The sequence below is a fragment of the Gracilinanus agilis genome, chromosome 2 (genome assembly GCF_016433145.1).
Source record: "Gracilinanus agilis isolate LMUSP501 chromosome 2, AgileGrace, whole genome shotgun sequence".
Lineage (NCBI taxonomy): Eukaryota > Metazoa > Chordata > Mammalia > Didelphimorphia > Didelphidae > Gracilinanus > Gracilinanus agilis.
The window spans coordinates 62,718,740-62,738,842 of NC_058131.1; the positions used below are offsets into that span (position 1 = coordinate 62,718,740).

The following is a 20,103-nucleotide window of genomic DNA, read 5'->3' on the forward strand; positions in this document are numbered from 1 at the left end:
AAAAACTTCTTTACTGAATTAGAAAAAACTATAACAAATTTCATTTGGAATAACAAAAGATCAAGAATATCAAGGGAAATAATGAAAAAAATGTGAAGGAAGGGGGCCTAGCAGTATCAGATATTAAACTATACTGTAAAGCAGCAGTCATCAAAACAATATGGTACTGGCTAAGAGATAGAGAGGAGGATCAATGGAATAGACTTGGGGTAAATGACATCAGCAAGATAGTGTATGATAAACCCAAAGAGCCCAACTTTTGGTACATGAATCCACTATTTGACAAAAACTGCTGGGAAATTTGGAAAACAATATGGGAGAGATTAGGTCTAGATCAACATCTCACACCCTACACCAAGATAAATTCAGAATGGGTGAACGACTTGAATATAAAGAGGGAAACTATAAACAAGTTAAGTGAACACAGAATAGTTTACTTGTCAGATCTGTGGGAAAGGAAAGACTTTAAAACAAAGCAAGAGTTAGAGAAAATTACAAAATGTAAATTAAATGGTTTTGATTATATTAAACTAAAAAGTTTTTGTACAAACAAAAACAATGTAGTCAAAATCAGAAGGGAAACAACAAATTGGGAAACAATCTTTATAACGAAAAACTCTGACAGGGGTCTAATTACTCAAATATACAAGGAGTTAAAGCAATTGTATAAAAAATCAAGCCATTCCCCAATTGATAAATGGGCAAGAGACATGAATAGGCAATTTTCAGGTAAAGAAATCAAAAGTATTAATAAGCACATGAGAAAGTGTTCCAAATCTCTAATAATTAGAGAAATGCAAATCAAAACAACTCTGAGGTATCACCTCACACCTAGCAGAGTGGCTAAAATGAAAGAAGGGGACAGTAATGAATGTTGGAGGGGATGTGGCAAAATTGGGACATTAATGCATTGCTGGTGGAGCTGTGAACTGATCCAACCATTCTCGCTGGCAATTTGGAATCATGCTCAAAGGGCTATAAAAGAATGCCTGCCCTTTGATCCAGCCATACCATTGCTGGGTTTGTACCCCAAAGAGATCATAGATAAACAGACTTGTATGAAAATATTTATAGCTGTGCTTTTTGTGGTGGCAACAAATTGGAAAAGGAGGGTATGTCCTTCAATTGGGGAATGGCTGAACAAACTGTGGTATATGCGGGTGATGGAATACTATTGTGCTAAAAGGAATAATAAACTGGAGGAGTTCCAGGCGAACTGGAGAGACCTCCGGGAACAGATGCAGAGCGAAAGGAGCAGAGCCAGAAGAACATTGTACACAGAGACTGATATACTATGGTAAAATTGAATGTAATGGACCTCTGTACCAGCAGCAATGCAATGACCCAGGACAATTCTGAGGGATTTATGGTTTATGATTTAAAGAATGCTACCCACATTCAGAGGAAGAACTGCAGGAAAGGAAACATAAGAAAAACAACTGCTTGAACGCATGGGTCGGGGTGGACGTGATTGAGGGTGTGGACTCAAAACTACCACACCAATGCAACTACCAACAATTTGGAAATTGGTCTTGATCAAGGACACATGACAAAACTAGTGGAAATGTGTATCGGCCATGGGTGGAGGGATTGCGGGGGGGGGGGGCGAAGGGGAAAGGAGGAGCATGAATCATGTAACCATGTTAAAAATGAATATTAATAAATGTTTGAAAAAAATAGGAAGGGGTGTTGTATTTTGTCAGAAGGTTTTACTGAATCTATTGAAATAATCTTGTGATTTTTGTTTGTTACTAATGTAGCTGATTATGCTTACAGTTTTCCTAATATTGAACCTGCTCTACATTCCTGATTTAAATCCAGCTTGGTCATAGTGTGTGAACTTTGTGATATATTGCTGTAGTCTCCTTGCTAATAATATTTTACTTAAAAGGTTTACATAACATTAAATTAAGGAAATTGTTCTATAGTTTTCTCTGTTTTACTCCTCAATTTAGATATCAAGACCATATTTGTTTCATAGAAGGAATTTGGTAAAATTCTTTCTTTTCCTGTTTTTTCAAACAACTTATGTAGTTTTGAAATTAATTTTTCTTTATGTTTAGTACAATTCACTTGTAAATCCACCTGGTCCTGGCATTTTGGTTTTTTTAGGGATGGCTTGTTCAATTTCTTTTTCTAAGAGAGAGTTGTTTGGGCATTCTATTTCCTGTTCCTTTAATCTGGGCAACTTATATTTTTTGAGAACATCCGTTTCATTTAGATTGTGAGTTTTATTGGCATATAGTTGGGCAAAATAGCTTCTAATAATTGGTTTCGAGTTCATCTTTTTCATTTTTGTTACTGGTAATTTAGTTTTCTTCTTTTTAGTCCTCCAAAAGTGGTATGATCGGGTAGAGATCTGTTCACTGCCCTCCTGGTTTGAGCTCTACAAGTTCCTGACCCAGGTTTGGGTCAATCCATTTCTTTCTTGTTGGAACTTTCAGTCTTGGCTCAGCCATTCCATTCTGGGAGTCTCTATAGGTTCACAACAACTGAATTGCTGGCTCTCTTTTAGTCTGGGACGTTGTGCTCTGCTCATAGGATCAGTGCCACACAGCTACTATTTGCTTCCAGTTCCATGTTCAATCACAGCTAGGGCTGAGGCTTTCCAATGTTCCTCTCACCCTTGGATCAGTGACCCTACTAAGGGGTAGGCAATATTGCTGCAAGATGACACCCATTCCTGTACCTTGTGCTTACTCAGGAATCCCCTGGAATCTCTCTCTAGTGCCCCTAGTACTGCCAAAGCCTTGCCCCCTGCCAATCAGTGTCCACAGACCTCTGGAAAAAATGACTCACTGTGACTTCTTGGCTTTTCCGATCAGAAATCAATCTGCTAAATTCTCTAGATTTTTTTCCTCCAATTCTTTGTAGAAGAGAGAGGGGAGAGCTTGACTTTAATGTTTCCTCTTCCTCTTCCATCCTGACTTTGCTTTCTCTCCTTCCTCTCTCTTCAGCCAGGGACTGTCTTAATTTTCTTTGACAACTAGATGGCCCAGTGGATAGAGTACTGGCTTAGTCAGCAAGACCTGAGTTCAAATTCAGCCTCAGACAATTGCTCTCCATTGGACCTTGGTCAAGTCACTTTACTTGTTTGTCTCAGTTTCCTTAAATGTAAAATGGGAATAATAATAGTACCTACTTCTCAGAATTGTTGTAAAGATCAAAGTCAAATGAGATAATAATAGTAAAGACCATAACATATTGCCTCTATAAATCCAAGATATTGGTTTTTTTATTATTATTACTATTATTCCTAGTGCTTAGCATAGTTCCTGGCATATAGTAGGTATTAAATAAATGTGATTGAGTGACTATCCCACATTGTCCTTCAAGTAACTTTAAATGTCAGCCCTTCTTCAAGACTTGGACTAACAGGAAACACCTTAGTACTCATAGCTCTTCCCAGCTTGGGAAGAAAAGAAACAAGGTGGAGATGCCTATTGGAGGGCCTTTGCTGGCAGCTCTAGTCTTGCCTGAGGGCTCTTACTTAAGGAAATGAAAACTCCTGAGGAAAGGCTAAAGGGTTTCGAGTTGTGTTCCACAGAAGGAAGACTGTAGGATTCAGTGAAGAAGTTCAAGTCTGAAAAGTTTTGTTTTCTCTCTCCTAAGGACAGAAGAGGAGTATAGGAGGTCCTATTATTCAGTTATAATAGTTATCAGGAAAAGATCACATAAAGTAAATCCCTTAAATGGGAACCATTTCATAGTAAGTAGGGTATGTTTGCAACTATATATATATACATATATATACACATATATTTCATTAAGCTTATTTTAATAACATTATTCTTAATGTTATTTAGTTTATAATCACAACTCTGCCAATTCTTAGAAAGAATGAATCAAACATTAATTAAGATTTTGTACAAAAATGTTTTTAATTGATAGCAATATCTGGCATCTTTTACTTCATTTTAATTGACTTTTGCAGCCCTATTTCCCTAAAAGCCTCTCTATCCTTTGATATTAAAATTATTAACTTTTAAAACTCCTAGGATATTTCTCCTGGAACTCTGTCTGATTCCTTGTTCCTGTCTACCTCAGTCTTACCCCACTTAACTCCTGACCCTAACAGCCACCTTCCTCTTTCCATTCTAGATTAGCCTACTTTTCCACTGTCAGACTTTCATCTTAAATCTTAAATCTTCTCTTGGCCCTTCCATCTTCTGGCATTCACAGAGATATATTTCCCTACAGATGACACTGCATCTTTGGCACCCTTTCAAATACTCAACATTTTTACTTCTTTGTTGTTGTTCAGTCATTTTCAGTCATGCCTGAATCTTTGTGGCCCTCTTTGGAGTTTTCTCGTAAAAGATAGTAGACTGATTTGCCATTTCCTTCTCCAACTCATTTTACAGAAGAGGAAACTGATACAAATAAAAGTTAAGTGACTTGCTCAGGGAATAAAGCTAGTAAATGTCTTTTTTCCCCCTTCTTAAAACCCTTAACTTCTGTCTGTCTTAGAATTTATACTAAGTAGCAGTTCCAAGGTAGAAGAGCTATATGGGCTAGCCAATTGGGGTTAAATGTCTTGCCAAGATTTACACAGCTAGGAAACCAGATTTGAATCTGGCTCTCTATCCACTAAGCCACCTCACTGCCTCCACCTAGTAAAAGTTTGAGACCAGATTTGAACAAAAGAAGATAAATCTTCCCAGCAACAGGCTTGGCACTCTGTACACTGCACCACCATTTTTTTTTTCCATACTCCCATGTCTACAATCTGAAGGAGTTGGACTTCTTCCTGCCCTATAGTCTATTTCCAGATTCCTCCTCTACAGGAATACTTGAAACCTCTAATCTTTTGAGATCCATGCAATCCATATTTATAACCTAATCTAGTAGCCATCATCTACTACCTCTTGGGACATTCTCCCTTCTTTCTGAATGAGTTCTCTGCCTAGCTCATATCATAGTCTTCTCTCCCTCAACTCTTACATTCATACTACAGAATTCCAATATATTCATCAATGTCCCCTCAAATACTATACTTTTCCAGTTTCTCAGTCTACTCAGTTCCCATGAGCTACCTCTGCTCCACTTCAACCATACACAGAATGGTCATATTCTTTATCTGTATCTACTTCCATGTTCAGGACATTTGGTAATTCCTTTATCAGATCATAATCTTTTTTTCTTTCCATCTCTCTCTGTACCTTACTTCCTCTAAACCTAAACTCTGAAGGACAGCTACATGGTATATAGTAGGTAGAGCCCTGGGCCTGGAATCAGGAAGACCCAAGGTCAAATCTGACCTCTTCTACTTATTATCTGGGTGACCTTGGGTTAACAGTTAATCTCCGTTGGTCTCAGTTTCCTCATTTGTAAAATTGGGATAATTGTTGTGTGAATGAAATGAGATATTAATTGTATAGCACTTAGTACAGTGCCTGGCACATAGCTGTATGTTAGCTATCATCAGCAGCAGCTTCTCCAATCCCTCCATCCATCTGTACTATCTCAGACCATCTCTCCAGCTCTGGCTAACACCACCTTCCTTTATTTTTACTGATCTCTATCTGAAATTCAGTTATGAATTTAGAAGGGGATCAATAGGCTATTCCAAACTGAAAAGGTGTCCAAGAGATAATGCCTTGATGAACCATTTCATCATCCTTTACTCTTAGATCCCCAATTTTCTTGTCCTATCACCAGTCACCCCTTGCATTACTTTTACTCTCAGTGTCTCCTTCACTTCTACTCACATTCTGTTGAATAGAACTGGAGGAAATCACAAAACCACCCTGACTGACTTCACTCCAGTTTTGTTGTATCTCATCTCACTCAGACCCTCCACTGCAATAAGAAATCCTCCTCCTTCTCCCTAATTTATTTCTTTTCCCATGAGCCAGAGTAACTTTCTAAATCTCTTTTCTCCTTAAGCCTTTCATACATCTTCTTCCCCTAATAATTTCTTGTTACCTCTTGAACCTTTTCAGTTAAGGGCCTCACCTTATTCTTCACACCCAAAATTCAAGCAATTTGTCATCTCATATCCCTCTGGTTTCATTTCTCACCATCTCCCCCTTAATCCCAATGTCTGATGAAGAAGTAGTCCAACTCTTTCCCAAGTCCAGCCTCTCTCCAAGTACCTTTGAACCTTTCTTCTTCTACCTTTTCCAGAAGATTCCCTTTCCCGTGTTATTCCTTGATCACTAATCTTCAATTTCTCCTTCTTTACTGGTTATTTCCTTGTTATTTATAAAAACACCCAAGACCCTACCGTCCTTTTATATTATATTACTTGATCCTGCTGTGACCATTAGCTGTATTCCTGTATCTCTCCTTTTCTCAGCTGAACTTGAAAAGGATGTCTAGGAACAGCTAGGTTACACAGTGGACAATGCACCAGACCTGGAGCCAAGAAGACCTGGGTACAAATCTGGCCTCAGACACTTCCTAGTTGTGTAACCCTGGGCAAGGGTCACTTAACCCCAATTGCCTAGTTCTTTCCACTCTTTCTGTCTTAGAACTGATACTAAAACAGAAAGTAAGTGTTAAAAAAAAATACATGACTGATTGCTTGTTAGCACTTTTACTTCCCTGAACAACCTAATAAAAAAAGGTGACATTTTGTACTGAATCAAGAATTAACCTCAGAATCTGGAAAACCTGGGTTCCAATCCTGTCCCTGACATACTTGCTAGTGAGTCACTTAATCTTTGAGTCCTCTAGGCAGTCCTCTGAAACCAGTTAAAGCAAGTCATTGATTTGCATTGGTAAAGGGAGTTTATCATAAATTGGCCATAGTAATGAAATCGTATCTCTGGACCATTACAAACAAAAATCTTAAAATTTGGGACATGCTGTTTATGAGAACCCCCTGCTTACATGGAAGCTGATACTAGTTAAAAATTTGGGCCAGATTACAGGAAGAACTTCTGCTAAGGTATTTCATTGGCATTCAAATAGTCCATGAAAGCAGCTTCCATGGAGAGCTTTAGAAATAGATGACTCCGATGGTGTTGATAAGGTTCTGGACTTGGAGTTAGGGAGACCTGGCTTCGGATTCTTACCAACTGGGTGATCTTGGGCAAGTCCCTGGGCCTCAGTTTCCTCACCTATAAAATAGGAAAGTTGGACTTAATGGCTTCTCATGGGCCTTCCAGCTCTAAACCTATTATTCTGTGATTTTTCTCTAACTCTTTTTCTTCCTCCATCTCCAACCTTATCCTCTACCCCTTAGCTACGTGTGTGTTGAACAGAGGAGTAGAATAGAGTAGAGGGTAGGGCTGAGTGGATGAATTAGAAAAAATGAACTGAGGTCCCTATTGTCCCCAGAATCCTGTACAAACTAGAATTGCTGACTTTGCTGTAGCCTTAAGCACATTTGAAATTCTTTGTGTCACAAAAATTCTCTGCCAACTCGGTGTCTGTTATCACTGGGATGTTGAGGCAATATGCCCAGCCTGGCATGTTCTTATCATACCATCCCAGGGCCCAGCCCCAGGAAGCCAAGCTGTGTGCATCCTTCAGGGTTCCAAGTGGTCAGTGACTGCCTCTTAATATCCATTGGGGTGGAAGAACCTGGGAGCACCGTGTGGCTAGGTCTCCCACGAAGCCCACAATGAGTTCCAGACTTCCTCTCCTCCTGGAGCTCTTGGGTCTCTCCCCATTAGCCCAGTCACATAGCCTTCCTCATGCAGAACAGGACTCTGCAGGAGCCCCTTTGAGGAGGAGCAGCTTGAATCCAGTATAGAATAGCCTGCAGGAGCTCACTGGACCCTCAGGCTCCCCCAGCTTCCATGCTCCAAGGACTGCAGTGTCAATCAAAAGTGAAGATGTCGAGTTGTTCTCTTGCCTTGTCCCTGGGTGGCTGGGTTTCTAGAGTAAGGTCAGAACTAGTTCAGAATCCCTGTGTGGTCTCTGGCTGGCTGTCTTGGACTATGGAAAGCCACCCCCAAGAACATGCTGAGGGATTAACTGGCCCTGGCTCTGAGAGTCACATTCCCCAGATCCCTCTTTGGGTCGCCTCAATGACTGGTAAGCTGTCACCTCTCTCCAGTTCATGGAGAGAAATGGGACCATGCCAGGGAGAATGGTCTGGAAAGGCCCCTCCACAGCTCCCCCAGTGGCTTTTTAAAATTAATTTCCTGGTAACAAAAACTTCTTGGGCTTTTAGAATGATTCTCGGCAAAGTCCCTTTGGACTTCCTTTGCTCCAAGTAGAAACCACGAGGCAGATCCCATCCCTGTCCCTTATTCCAGAAAGTCTTGGCACTCTAAGCTTCAGAATGTTCAGTGTCAGCACAGCACAGCCCTTCAATCAAGAGAAACATTTATGAAATACCTACTTCATGTATACCTAGTCCTGAGCTAGGGAGAGGCAAAAAAACCTTGCCCTAAGGGAATCTAGTATGGACCAAGGGGCTGGGACATGCTGAAACACCTACTCTGTCAGTCATTATTCCCTAATTTCAGCCTCATCCCAAGAATCCTGGGATGATAACAGAAGTTCCAGCAAAGTAGACACCTGTCTCCAAGGTTGCTAGTGACATTGAAGCTGTACTGCAGAGGTTTTGCTGCCCAATGTAACATTCTGGCCAGCAGGCTGAATATGGACTCTCAAGATGCCTAGACCCTTCTCTCCCCATGTACCAGCCACATCTTCAATTATGTTTCAGAATTGGAGGGAGGGGCTTTCTAAGGCTCAGAGAAACCCTTGGGGAAATGAGGTACAGGAGCTACAGCTGGAAACCATTTGTACCCATTCAATTACCCATTGTCTTGTCTTGGGTCAAGGTCTAAAGTCATAGCATCACAGAAATGGTGGAGCTCAAAGGGTCCCTGGAGATCATAATCCAGCCTCCACATTTTGCAGATGAGGAAATTAAATCCCAGACATCAGAAACTCTTTGCCAAAGGGAAGGGTCTTTGTAGTAAGTGCCTGCTACCTGCCTTCAGAGCTCAATGAGGCCAATTTTTCCCTATATCCATCTGGTTCTCATTGTGTAGTCAGAGTTCTGGGATTTGCCTGCTGCACCCAGAAAATCAAGAATTCAATGAGCAAATTTTGTGAGCATAATAACATTATGCTGAATACTGGGGGAACCTAGAAAACAGCAAAGGGTATGTATACACCATCCAGAATGTATGGTTCTAAGTAAGTGCTCTTGAAGGTCAGGAAGGGGAGAGAATACTGTGATCTGGAGTAGTCAAGAAAGACTTTCTAAAAGGTAGGATTAGAATTGGTGAGGAAAAAGGAGCAGTACTCCAAAGGCAGGAATGCAATTAGATTTGCAGGGTGCTAAAGAGACATCTGATGAGAATAGAAGGTCTTTGTTAAAAAGTTGTGGGAACTTAGGTTGTATAGGTAAATTTGGACTATTTGTGGAGAATTCTTGAAGCTCCCAAGTAGAGCTTAAAGTTGATACACTTGGAAATACAAGGCATTGTAGATCCTTGAGCCACCTTTCCAAACAGTGTTTGGGAAGATGAATTCAGTTAAATTCTATTTAATTAATTAAAGGTCTTCAAAATCATCTGGCCTAAATCTTTTTTTTTTAATTTTTTAACAGGTAATTGTGACTTAGAGAGAGAAATGTATGTGCCCAAGAGTCACAGAAGTATTTAGTGGCAGCGCCAGAATTCAACCTAGGCCTTCTGGTGCCAAATCCAGTAGTCTTTCCACCATATCTCATGCTCTCCCAGTGTTTAAGACCAGGTTATGCCCTCTCCTTGAGAAGTAATATGGTTGGCCTTCTGCCATAGGGATTTTTCCTGAGTACCAGCTTCTGGAAAGCTTCTGTTATTAACCATGGGGTGGCAGGTATAGAGGAAGTAGCCCTAGCTCTAAAGATAAGCTATCACTGTTGGTTTTATCAGCTGAGTGAATGTGATGGATAAATAGATAGGCTTGGGCTGGCAGCTGTTGGACCGGCTTGTATTATTGTGCCAGACAGGTTGATCAAGGGAACATGGTGTTCTTATCTTCCATTCTTATCCACCATGGCTCTCTGCTCTGGTGCTCCCCCTACAGAGAATATAGGCATCAGGATGGGGAAAGTACTTGGGTATTTAAAATCATAGGATGTATAGCTGGAAGGGATCTTAGCAATCATCTGGTTTACTGCTCTCATTTTATAGAAGGAAAAACCCCAGAGAAAGGAAAGGACCTGAGGGCAGAACCATGATCATTGGGTGGAAATTACAAAGGCATTTGCCAGTTCAAACTTTATGTATCAGTAAGCTGCCTAACAATTAGAACTCTGCAGAAATGGGATAGGCTGACTTGGGAGGTAGTGGATTCTTCATTGGGCCATTTGATTAGTGTCTTGTAGTAAGCATTTATCAGATACCGACTGGCTGGACTTCTTGGCCACCAAGGCCCCTTCTTGCTCAGAAATTCTGTGCTCTGTTACTTGCCCAAGTAGGTAGATCCAAGTTCAACCACAGGTCATGTGACTTTAAGTCCAGTGATCCTTTTTCATAGCTCTCTCCCAGGGATTTGGCCTTTCTTGAACTCCAAGCTGGGTTTCCCTCTTTCCAAACCTGAAATCTGGATTGGTAGAGATAGAACACTCTGCAGCATTCCTATGTCAATGCCTGTCCACTGTCTGAACAAATGTGCCCTAGGCCAGGTACTTCCCAGGGAGGAAACCCAGGTTTTAAAATATCTGAGCTATCCTGCCCGTCCCTGGTAGATTTCACCCTTGGTATAGTAAACATTTGATATATTAGTATACCAAAGCAAGTCCATAATTTATCACTTACTTTGTTCTTATTATAGAGACCACCAAAAGGTGGTCAGATAGTTGAGGTCCCTTAGTATGTCCTGGAGCCAGGAGATAAAAAGTCAAATTTTTCATCAAGTACAGTTAAAGAAACTGAGGAATTAGGAAGACCTGACTTCAAATCTGGCCCATACACTAACTGGCTGTGTCACCCTAGGCAAATCACTTACTTCCTGCCTTTGTTTCTTCAACAGTAAAATGGGAATAACAACAGCACCTGCCTTGCAGAGTTGTTGTGAGGATCCAATGTGAGAATATTTGTAAAGGGCTTAGCCTGGCCCATAGTAGGTGCTATGTACATATTTATTCATTCCCTTCCCCTTCCCTATTTTATTCATTTCCTTCCTTTTCCCTGCTTCATGGAGGGTTTGTGAGAATCAGTTGAAAAAATGTGGAACGTATTTTACAAAGCTTTAAAGGCCTACAGAAATGCTAGTTGTTGTTATATTCTACTTCCTTGAAGTCTCTGTCAAGGCCCACCATCCCTTAAAGCTTCCACCTAGTCAAATGGTCTATAGTATATTCCTGTAACAATGTTAATTTGGGTTTTCCCATCTCTTTTCCTCACCCCTACCCTCTCTACCACTTCTATCATGTCATCAACTAATTTCATAAAGTTTTATTTAAAACCCCTAGTTCCTAATACTTAGTTGAAAGAATAAGTTCCTTGAGGGTAGGAACTAGGTTTTTGTTTTCATTTTGTTTTGTTATCTCCATTATTTTGCAATCAAGTGTTTTGATAATATTTATTCAATTGAAAGGAGGAATCTTATTTTTCCTTTTTTAAACCCCAACCTTCTGTCTTAGAATCAATACTGTGTATTGGTTCCAAGGCAGAAGAGTGGTGAGGGCTAGGCAGTGAGGATTAAGTTATTTGTCCAGGATCACACAACTAGGAAGTATTTGGGACTAGATTTGAACCCAGGACCTTCTGTCTCTAGGCCTGGCTCTCATTCCACTGAACCATCTACCTGCTCCCCAAAGAATCTACTTTCTAAGAAAATGTCATGATTTCTGAACTTGAGACTATAGACCCTGAAGTTATGTTTTACCTAGGATTTGAAGTATAAGAAAGAAGGCAAAGGATTGACTTGTACAGAGAGGCTTACTAGCATGACTATAGGTAGAGATAGAAAGAAGACAGTTCAACTTCTATCCTGTTTAACTTCTACCCTCCTACTACTACTAGCTTTATGTGAAGAACAGACTAGAACAGACTAATTTCTTGGCCTTTTGGAGTTTGGGGAATAGGGAAAACTCATTGGGGTGAAGCTCTTTGACTTCTGACAGATTCTAAAAACCTGGGCAGGGAGGACGTCTGGGAGAGAAGTAATAGAAGTGATCACATACCAAGCCACAGGCTCTCATCATAAGCTTCTGGGTAAAATCAAGGAATTCTATGAAGTGCAAACATGACCAGCTCTAAAGATGAGGGTTCCCCTTATCTCTGAGATTCTAATTGCCTTTTCATCCTGTCTTCCTTTGCCTTTGAATGGGTAGGCAGGTAGAGTATGCTGATCTTACCTCACCCTTTGACCAAGGGCTGGAAATTTGATGATCAAGTAGGAGGAGAGCCAGGTACATAACCATGGTCCTTATGGACTATTCCTTCCCCCTGCAGGCACCAGCAAAAAGGGGGGAAGTGTCATATATTCCTGAAATTTATCTAGTTCTCTAAGAACCTTTCCCATCAGTCTCCTGGATTAGGCAATGGATTTCAGCTACTCGGGAGCTGGGTCTGGTTATGCTAGGTCTGGTTCTTTTGGCCATTCTCTCCTTGTATTTGAAGGATCCCTGTGGTGTTCTAGTCCTTCATTCTCTAAGATGGGTAGGAAAATGAGATGCAAAGAATTGCAGAGCTTTGTGGGTAGAACTAGGTATGGTCAAGGGTGCCAGTAGGACTTTAGGGGGGTTGTTCTTTGGGACACGGGTCTGAGCTTCATGGCAAGATAGTGTAGTGAAACAGAAGACTTGGATTCTAGTCTCAGTTTAGCTCTCATGTGGCTTTGGAAAAGTAACCCAATTTCTCCATAAAATGCAAGATTTGGATTTGATGAACTCATAAAATAATAAATATTATGATTTTATCTGCCAAGGCCTATGCCTTGAGGTTGAAACAAGACAATAAAGGGATTTGAGGATGGGTCTCTAAGTGAGATACTGGACCTCTTCTGACATGTCCTTCTTTCCCACCCTCCTGCCTATATTCCTTTGGGCTCTAGATCTGAAACTACACCTCCAGAGCACAGACTATGGGAACTTCCTGGCGAATGAGGCATCCCCACTCACTGTGTCTGTCATTGACGACAAACTCAAGGAGAAGATGGTGATGGAGTTCCGTCATATGAGGAATCATGCATATGAACCACTGGCCAGCTTCCTGGACTTCATCACGTAAGGATTAGAACCCTGTCTCTGTGGCTGAAGGAAGCTCAGTCATTGCAGCATATCAGAGTAGAGTGATGAATAGAGCTTAGTTATCAGGCTGCTTGTCCCTTGTGCACACAAAGGCAATAGAACTGGTTAGAGATGAAGGGTGGTATAATGGAACACCATTATGGGGGGAGCCCAGAGACCCAGCTTCTAGCCCCCAACTCTAATGCTTCCTAGTTGTGTGATTTTCAGCAAATGGCTGTGCTTCTTTGGCTCTCTGATCTTCCAAGTCCTGTCATCTCAGCAGGACCCTTTGACTGCTTTGAAAAGAGATGTTCCTTGTCTTAGAATGGACATTTTCACTCCATCTAGAGCTTGAAAAACAACCTGCCTGCCTCTTGGCTATGATTATCTAGCCAAAAGGAACTGTAATCCTCATGGGGGGAGGGGAGGATGTTGGGGAAGAGGGTGGAGAAAGCAAGTGGCCCTCTAGTCAGACATGTGGCTTCCTAGTTTTTATGAGTGTGCTCTGAGTTAATAGAACAGCTGGAGAGGGTGAAACCAGTTCTGATGGTTCCTTATAACCCCAGTCTACACAGCCCAGCCCCTCTATTAGGAAGCGAACCATTCCAGGATCTGTGTTAAGTACTCACCTGTTACCTAGTTGCCTGTACAGATACTCAGCTCTCTGGGCCTGATGCATTCTGGCTTGTCTATGTGGCAGACAGGTGTGCCCCAGAGATAGCACCGTATCCCTATGAGGGCCTCGTAGGGAACATGGCTGGTTGCCTGTTACTTGGCTTGAGTTTCCTGTCCCTGGTGCTTCTCACCCCTCCCTCCCTCTCCCAAAGGGAGTGGCCACTTACACAAGCTCTGGAGCAAGAAAGGCTTTGTCCTCCAGATCCTAGAACAGGACACCTGAGCCAGCCCTGGGAATCTGCTTTAATTTGGATGGCTCTGGTCCTTGTAATGAGAGAACTGGAAGCAGCAGGCTTGTTTCACTGTACTCTGGATGCCTCCTTGGGGCAGCACCTCTCCTGGGACAGAGAGGGCTTAGTGATTTGAACTCATTCCTGCCCAGACCTCCGTCTTGCTACCTTAGATCACTCCCCAGGAGTCTGAGGGTTAAGGGGCATCTCCTGCTATGATTAAAGGAGTTCCTGAATACTCCCAGAGCATTACCTAAAAAGCCTCAGGGCCAAGCCCCAAGTGAACATTTTCTGGGGCCCATTTACAGTGTGGATTGCCCTAATTTGGCCTTTCACATATGTAGGGTAGCTTTTTAGGGGGGATGGAAAATGGGGGAAAGGATCAGGGAGAGGAGAGAATGGAGCTGACCCATTTTCCCAGAGAAGGCCCAGACTCCTTCACTCTCTCTAGTAACAGATTGGGAATTAATGGTTAGTATAGTCACTCTTTCTAGTCATATTGAATTGCTGGGGTTTTGGAAGGAGCACAGCCAGAATAGGGGCTGACCTCCTCTGCCCTAGCTTCCCTGAGTTCCTTTTGATGATGGCTTTCTGATAATTAGTATGAATCTATTGAGCTCCAGCTGGACTAGGTTTGGGATAATTGCTTCCTGTCCCTCAGTTCTTCAGCCTATACTGCTGGTAGCTGAGACCCTTGCCTTTCCAAGAAGAAACAACTTTGTCTCTTATGCCTGTCTACATAGTCTTATGTTTGCTAGGGCTTTTGGTTGATCTTCCCTGGGTGATCTTCCCACCAGATTTATGGAGTCAATTAAAAGAGATTCGGGAAACATACTTGAGACTTGGGATAATACCATTGTCCAGAGTCTGCTCTTTTTCTTGTCCTCACCTTCCCTTCCAGGTTTCTTCAAAAGGTTAGTACCTCTCTAGATATTTCCCCCCGATCTAGCTTCATTATAAGCAGTTTGGAAGACCAAGGCTTCCCCTAATGATCACTTTGGTCTGAGGAGCAGCCTTTCTAAAGGCTAGCTCCTTCCTTCTGTGACAATTTTTGTACCTAAGAATGACACAAGTTGTGAAATTGGAACCAGGACACAAGCAAGTGACTGTTTGGTGAGGGACAATATGGAAGTTTGCCTAAAGGCAATAGTGGGAATTAAATGTACTTGCAATGGCAAAAACCACTTCCTTCATCAGCAGGGATATATGGCAACTTGGGAAAAAGAAGAGTGTTCTGCCTGGGCTCAACACTCCCTTCCACTCCCCCTTGTTCACTCTCAGATGAAGAGTTTGGCCTCCTGCATAGTTTGCCCTGGGGGATAGAACTCTCTGTCCTGATTTCTTCCCCAGCTGCTTCTTGGTTTATGTCTCTGCTAATATCTTTGCCTGTTTGAGCATCGGCCTAGAGGAAGGCTGGAAGGAGTGAGAATGGCCTGAGCTGGCCCTCAGGGGCTAACAGGGGAGCTATGGTTCTGTGGGGAAGGCTTATCCAGCCATCTTGGTGGCAGGAGCCAGCTCTTCCTAACTGATATAGTAGATAAAACATGAGATCAGGGAGGAGTCAAGAGGGCAAGATGCTGGCTCTGCTACACCTCCATGTGGGACCTGAGGTAACATCATGGAAGCCCTCTGAACCTCTTTCCTTCTCTATCTGTACAGGGATGCTGAATTCTTTTAGAATCTTGGGATATAGGTCCAGGAGGAGATCTAGTCCAAAACTTCATGTTTTATGTGGGAAAAAAGGCTCAGAAAGAGATGTAGGTAGCAGACAGCAGGGATTGTAGCTGGGTCCTTTACATTTAAATCCAGTCTGTTTTCTGCTGTAGTCTATTCCATCTCACTCCACAGTATCACTCACTGGAAGGAGCAGATTGAGAAAAAGGTTCTGAAAATACTTTGGGAGATGTTATGAGCCACTGTAATCCTGGTGATACCACAAGCCCAGAGATGGTGGTGATCTTCCTTCCATCCTGTGATTGGGTCCTGTGTTTGTAGCAACCTCATCTTGGGGCTTATTCCTGATGAGTGACAGAAGAGTGGTGGGTTTCCTTCATCCCTCTTTCTAGGAGGATGGTAAATGGAAGAGGGACATTGGTCTCAAAGAGGGCAGGGAAGGAGTGGGAACTGGTTCAGGATGGAGAGCCATGAAAGTCAAAGAGCCCAATCGAGTGATATTTGCCCACTGGTTTTTTATCACCTGTTTCTCCCCATGAGGACTCTTTCCCAAGACTGTGACAGTTAAGTGTGATATAGTTACTTTAAAAAAAAATCCAACTAACTCAATCTTAGAGCAGTGTGATGATGGCTGCTGATGAAAGCTAACTCAATCTTAGGCTGCATAATCCAAGTATAGTGTCCTAATCACAGGAAGTGACGATGCCATTGTACTCTGCTCTCAAGACTGTGTCTGGAATAACATGTTCAGGTCTGGGTGTTAAAGGAACATTGATAAATGAGCATGGCCAGAAGACAGCACCAAGATAATAGTGAAGGATCTGGAAATAATGTCATGTGGGAAATAGCTAAGGGGAACAAGGGATATTGAGTCTGAATGAGAAAGAGGCTTGGGCAGAGAGATATGGCCATTGCTTAGATCTTTTCTCGTAGAAAAGGTAATCAGCTTATTCTGAGTAACTCTAAGGAGGTACAATTAGAACTAGTGAATGGAACTTAAGAATTGTAGTTCATCATAAGGAAGGGCTTTTGAATAATGAGAGCTGTCCAGCAACAGAACCTGCTGCTTCCTGGGCTAGATAGTTAATGAGCTCTCCATTACTAGGAACAATTGAACAGCAGCTGTTTCATCTTATGGCGGGGCATTGTAGGAAGGATTCTTGTACTAGCTAGGAGGTTAAACTCAAGGTTACTTCTAGTAGTGTTCAACTCTGATTGTATGTAGTGACAGTGCCACTAACTACCATTTTGATCTTAGGGCACAAAACTTCCCCTTTCTGAACCTCAGTTCCTGCATTAAAGTAAGAGTGTTGGACTGGTTGGGGTAGTAGTTCACATTTAGATAGATATATAGATAGCTCTTTAAGGTTCACAAACCAGTTTCTCTCTAACATTTCTATAATGTAGTTTTAGTGTAGGTCTCACCACCCTGATTTTACATATGAAGAAACCAAAACTCAGAAACTTTTGTTTGTTTGTTTGTTTGTTTTTTTTTTTCTTTTTTTTTTTTTATTTTAAACCCTTAACTTCTGTGTATTGACTTATAGGTGGAAGAGTGGTAAGGGTAGGCAATGGGAGTCAAGTGACTTGCCCAGGGTCACACAGCTGGGAAGTGTCTGAGGCCGGATTTGAACCTAGGACCTCCCGTCTCTAGGCCTGGCTCTCAATCCACTGAGCTACCCAGCTGCCCCTGTTTGTTTGTTTTTAATGATGTGCTTTTGGTCACTTATTGACTGAACTGGGAACCAAACACATCTCCTGAATTCAAACTTCTTATTCTTTCTCCCAGGTCATAATATCTCCCTAGATCAGTGATGGGCAAACTTTTTAAAGAGGGGGCCAAAGGAAAGGAAATGCTCATCTGTCAGTCTGTTTCTAAGGCAACCCTTTCGAAGTTTCACTGTATTGTATCCTACTCATTGTATTTGTCAGATTAGGAATAATGTCCTGCAGCCGGATAGAATATTTCAGGGCAGAAGAGTGGTAAGGGCTAGGCAGTGGGGCGTCAAATGACTTGCCCAGGGTCACATAGCTAGTAAGTGCATACAAACAAATTTGAAATTCTAGGCCTGGCTCTCTATCTCCTGAGACAGCTAGCTGCCTCTAATGTTACCCTTTTTTGTCCCGATATGGCACGAAGTTCAGACTAAATAGCCTGCCCCTTCATGTGACTTGGCCACATATGACCACCACCTTGCTCTGAGATACCTGCCCACTCTGGTATCCCTCCTCTATCAATGTCTCCAATCTGAGTCTTCTGTTACCATTCAAAACTAGACCCTGCCAGTCTTTGGAGCCGGTTCTCCTAGCTGTCATAAAGAATTAAGAGCTAGAAAGAACTGTAGAAGTCTTATCTAATTGAGATCCCTCCTTTTCAGGTGAGATTTAAGGCTCAGAAAAATAAAATGATTTACCCATTAATGACATGGCTTTGTCTGCAGAGAATCAGACTGCTAAGTGGATAGTAGGTAATGTGCTGGCATTGAAGTCCCCTAGGGAGACCTTATGGATCCACACTCAGACTCTACCTGTGTATTCCTGGGCAAGTGACTTAGCTTTTATCTACCTCAGTTTCCTCATCTGTAAAATGGTAATAAATAAAAGCATTTCACTCTTGGGGTTTTTGTGAAGATTAGACATGTTCCTAAAGTGCTTTGCATACCTTATAGTGTAAACCTTAGCCACTAGCTGTTTGTGTTTGATTGTGACCAGCAGTATCAACAACTCAAAGTATGAGGCAGGTAGGTGTTATAGTGAATAGACCACTCTGCCAGGAGTCAAGAAGAACTGAGTTCAAATCCAGTCTCAGACATATTTGAGCTGTGTGATCCTGAGCAAGTAATTTAACTGTGTCTGCTTCAGTTTCCAAAAAAACAGGGGCTACAATAGTATCTACCTCCCAGGGCTGTTGCACAAATCAGATGAGATAATATTTGTAAAGCACTCTTAGCACAATACCTGGAACATAGTAAGTTCTTCGGGGTCAGCTAAATAGCACAGTGGGTAGAATGCCGGGCCTGGAGTGTGACCTAGCTGTGTGACCTGGGCAAGTCTCTGAATCCTGACTGCCTTGCCCTTGCTGCTCTTGAGTCTTAGAATTGATATTTTAAGTCTGTCATTGCATGAGCACTATGGAAGTAAGTACTAGTGCAAATTATATCAGACTATCACCTCAAGAGAGGATCTGGAGGGATAGAGGAGAGAGAATCAGAATCACAGAATGTCAGAAAACAAGTGTCAAAATTTGTTTCTATATGTAATTGAAAAAAATTTCAAAGTAAAAAATTTTTGAATGTCCAAAAAAATTGATACATTAAGATTTGATTTGATAATTTATACTTTTTTAAAAAAACTAGCATGAGTTCTTCTTTGTGCTCATCCCTATGCTAGACTTTGTAGAGATGAGACAGGAAGTTTAGCTTAAACCTGAAAGATTTTCGAATCTAGTTGGGAAGACAAAGGAGGAAAAAAATCCAGACCAACCCAAGATATCGAAGGGCTCGGTCTTACATGTAGTGTAGGCGTTCAGAGAAGGGAGCAATTAGTCACCAGTTTTAGATAATCTTCAGATCTCTTCCAGTTCTAAAACATCCGATGATTCTAAGAAATAATTACTGCACATTGCTACCCTGGCAGACCTCTGGAGTAATTGGCCTGGTTGCCAGCTGTCATGGGTCCCTTGAGGTTTTGGAGACCATTGGGTGGGGAGCTTCAGATTCTCCCCCAACCCGCCTGCACAGCCTTGGACTAAAGCAGCAGGAAGTATCTTTCTCTAGACTTCAGGCCACAATGAGGGGAGCAACTAGTTCTCCAGCCAGCTTTGCCTTCTCCTACTCATCAGTGGCTACCCCTTGTTGCATAGTTTGGACTCTTGTGCTAAGCAGCTGAGAACAGTTGATTTTAGGCTTGGTAAGATGGTGAGTCACCCCGACTCAGGCTCCAGAGATGTCCATAGTGGCCTGGTATTACCAAATCAGCCAAGCAACTGAGTTTGCTTAGTCATCACACTATCATCCCTCTCCATAGCCCTGAAGCCTTACCCCTGCCCCCTTCTACCCACACACATCCAGTAACCCCAAGATCCAGCCAGGCTGGTGCTAGGAAGCTGAAGGAAAAGTTCTGCCTAGGGATGATGCATGAGGGAAGGAGCCTTTAGGGCCTGTTTCTGAGAGCATTGAGTCTGAGCCCAAGTGGCAGTGGACAGGCCTAAGCTGCCTTTCTTCCCACCACACTAAGATTTTAGTAGCCAGGTAGAGCAGGAGTTCTTAACCTGAGGTCCACAAACTTGTTTGGGTTTTTTTTTTGTTTGTTTTTTTCATAAATTTTGATAACTATATTTTAGTATAATTGGTTGCCTTTGCAATCCTGTGTATTTTTTGCATTTAAAAA

General features: G+C 42.0%; 1 protein-coding gene across 1 annotated transcript in view; it reads left to right on the top strand.

Annotated features, from left to right (window-relative positions):
• ATP6V0D1 (ATPase H+ transporting V0 subunit d1) overlaps positions 1 to 20,103 on the top strand; it is a 119,319-nt gene that overhangs the window by 56,859 nt on the left and 42,357 nt on the right. The window contains exon 2 of the mRNA XM_044663223.1: positions 12,961 to 13,132. Within this exon, the coding sequence (XP_044519158.1) occupies positions 12,961 to 13,132 (172 nt within the window). The remainder of the gene's footprint in view (positions 1 to 12,960; positions 13,133 to 20,103) is intronic.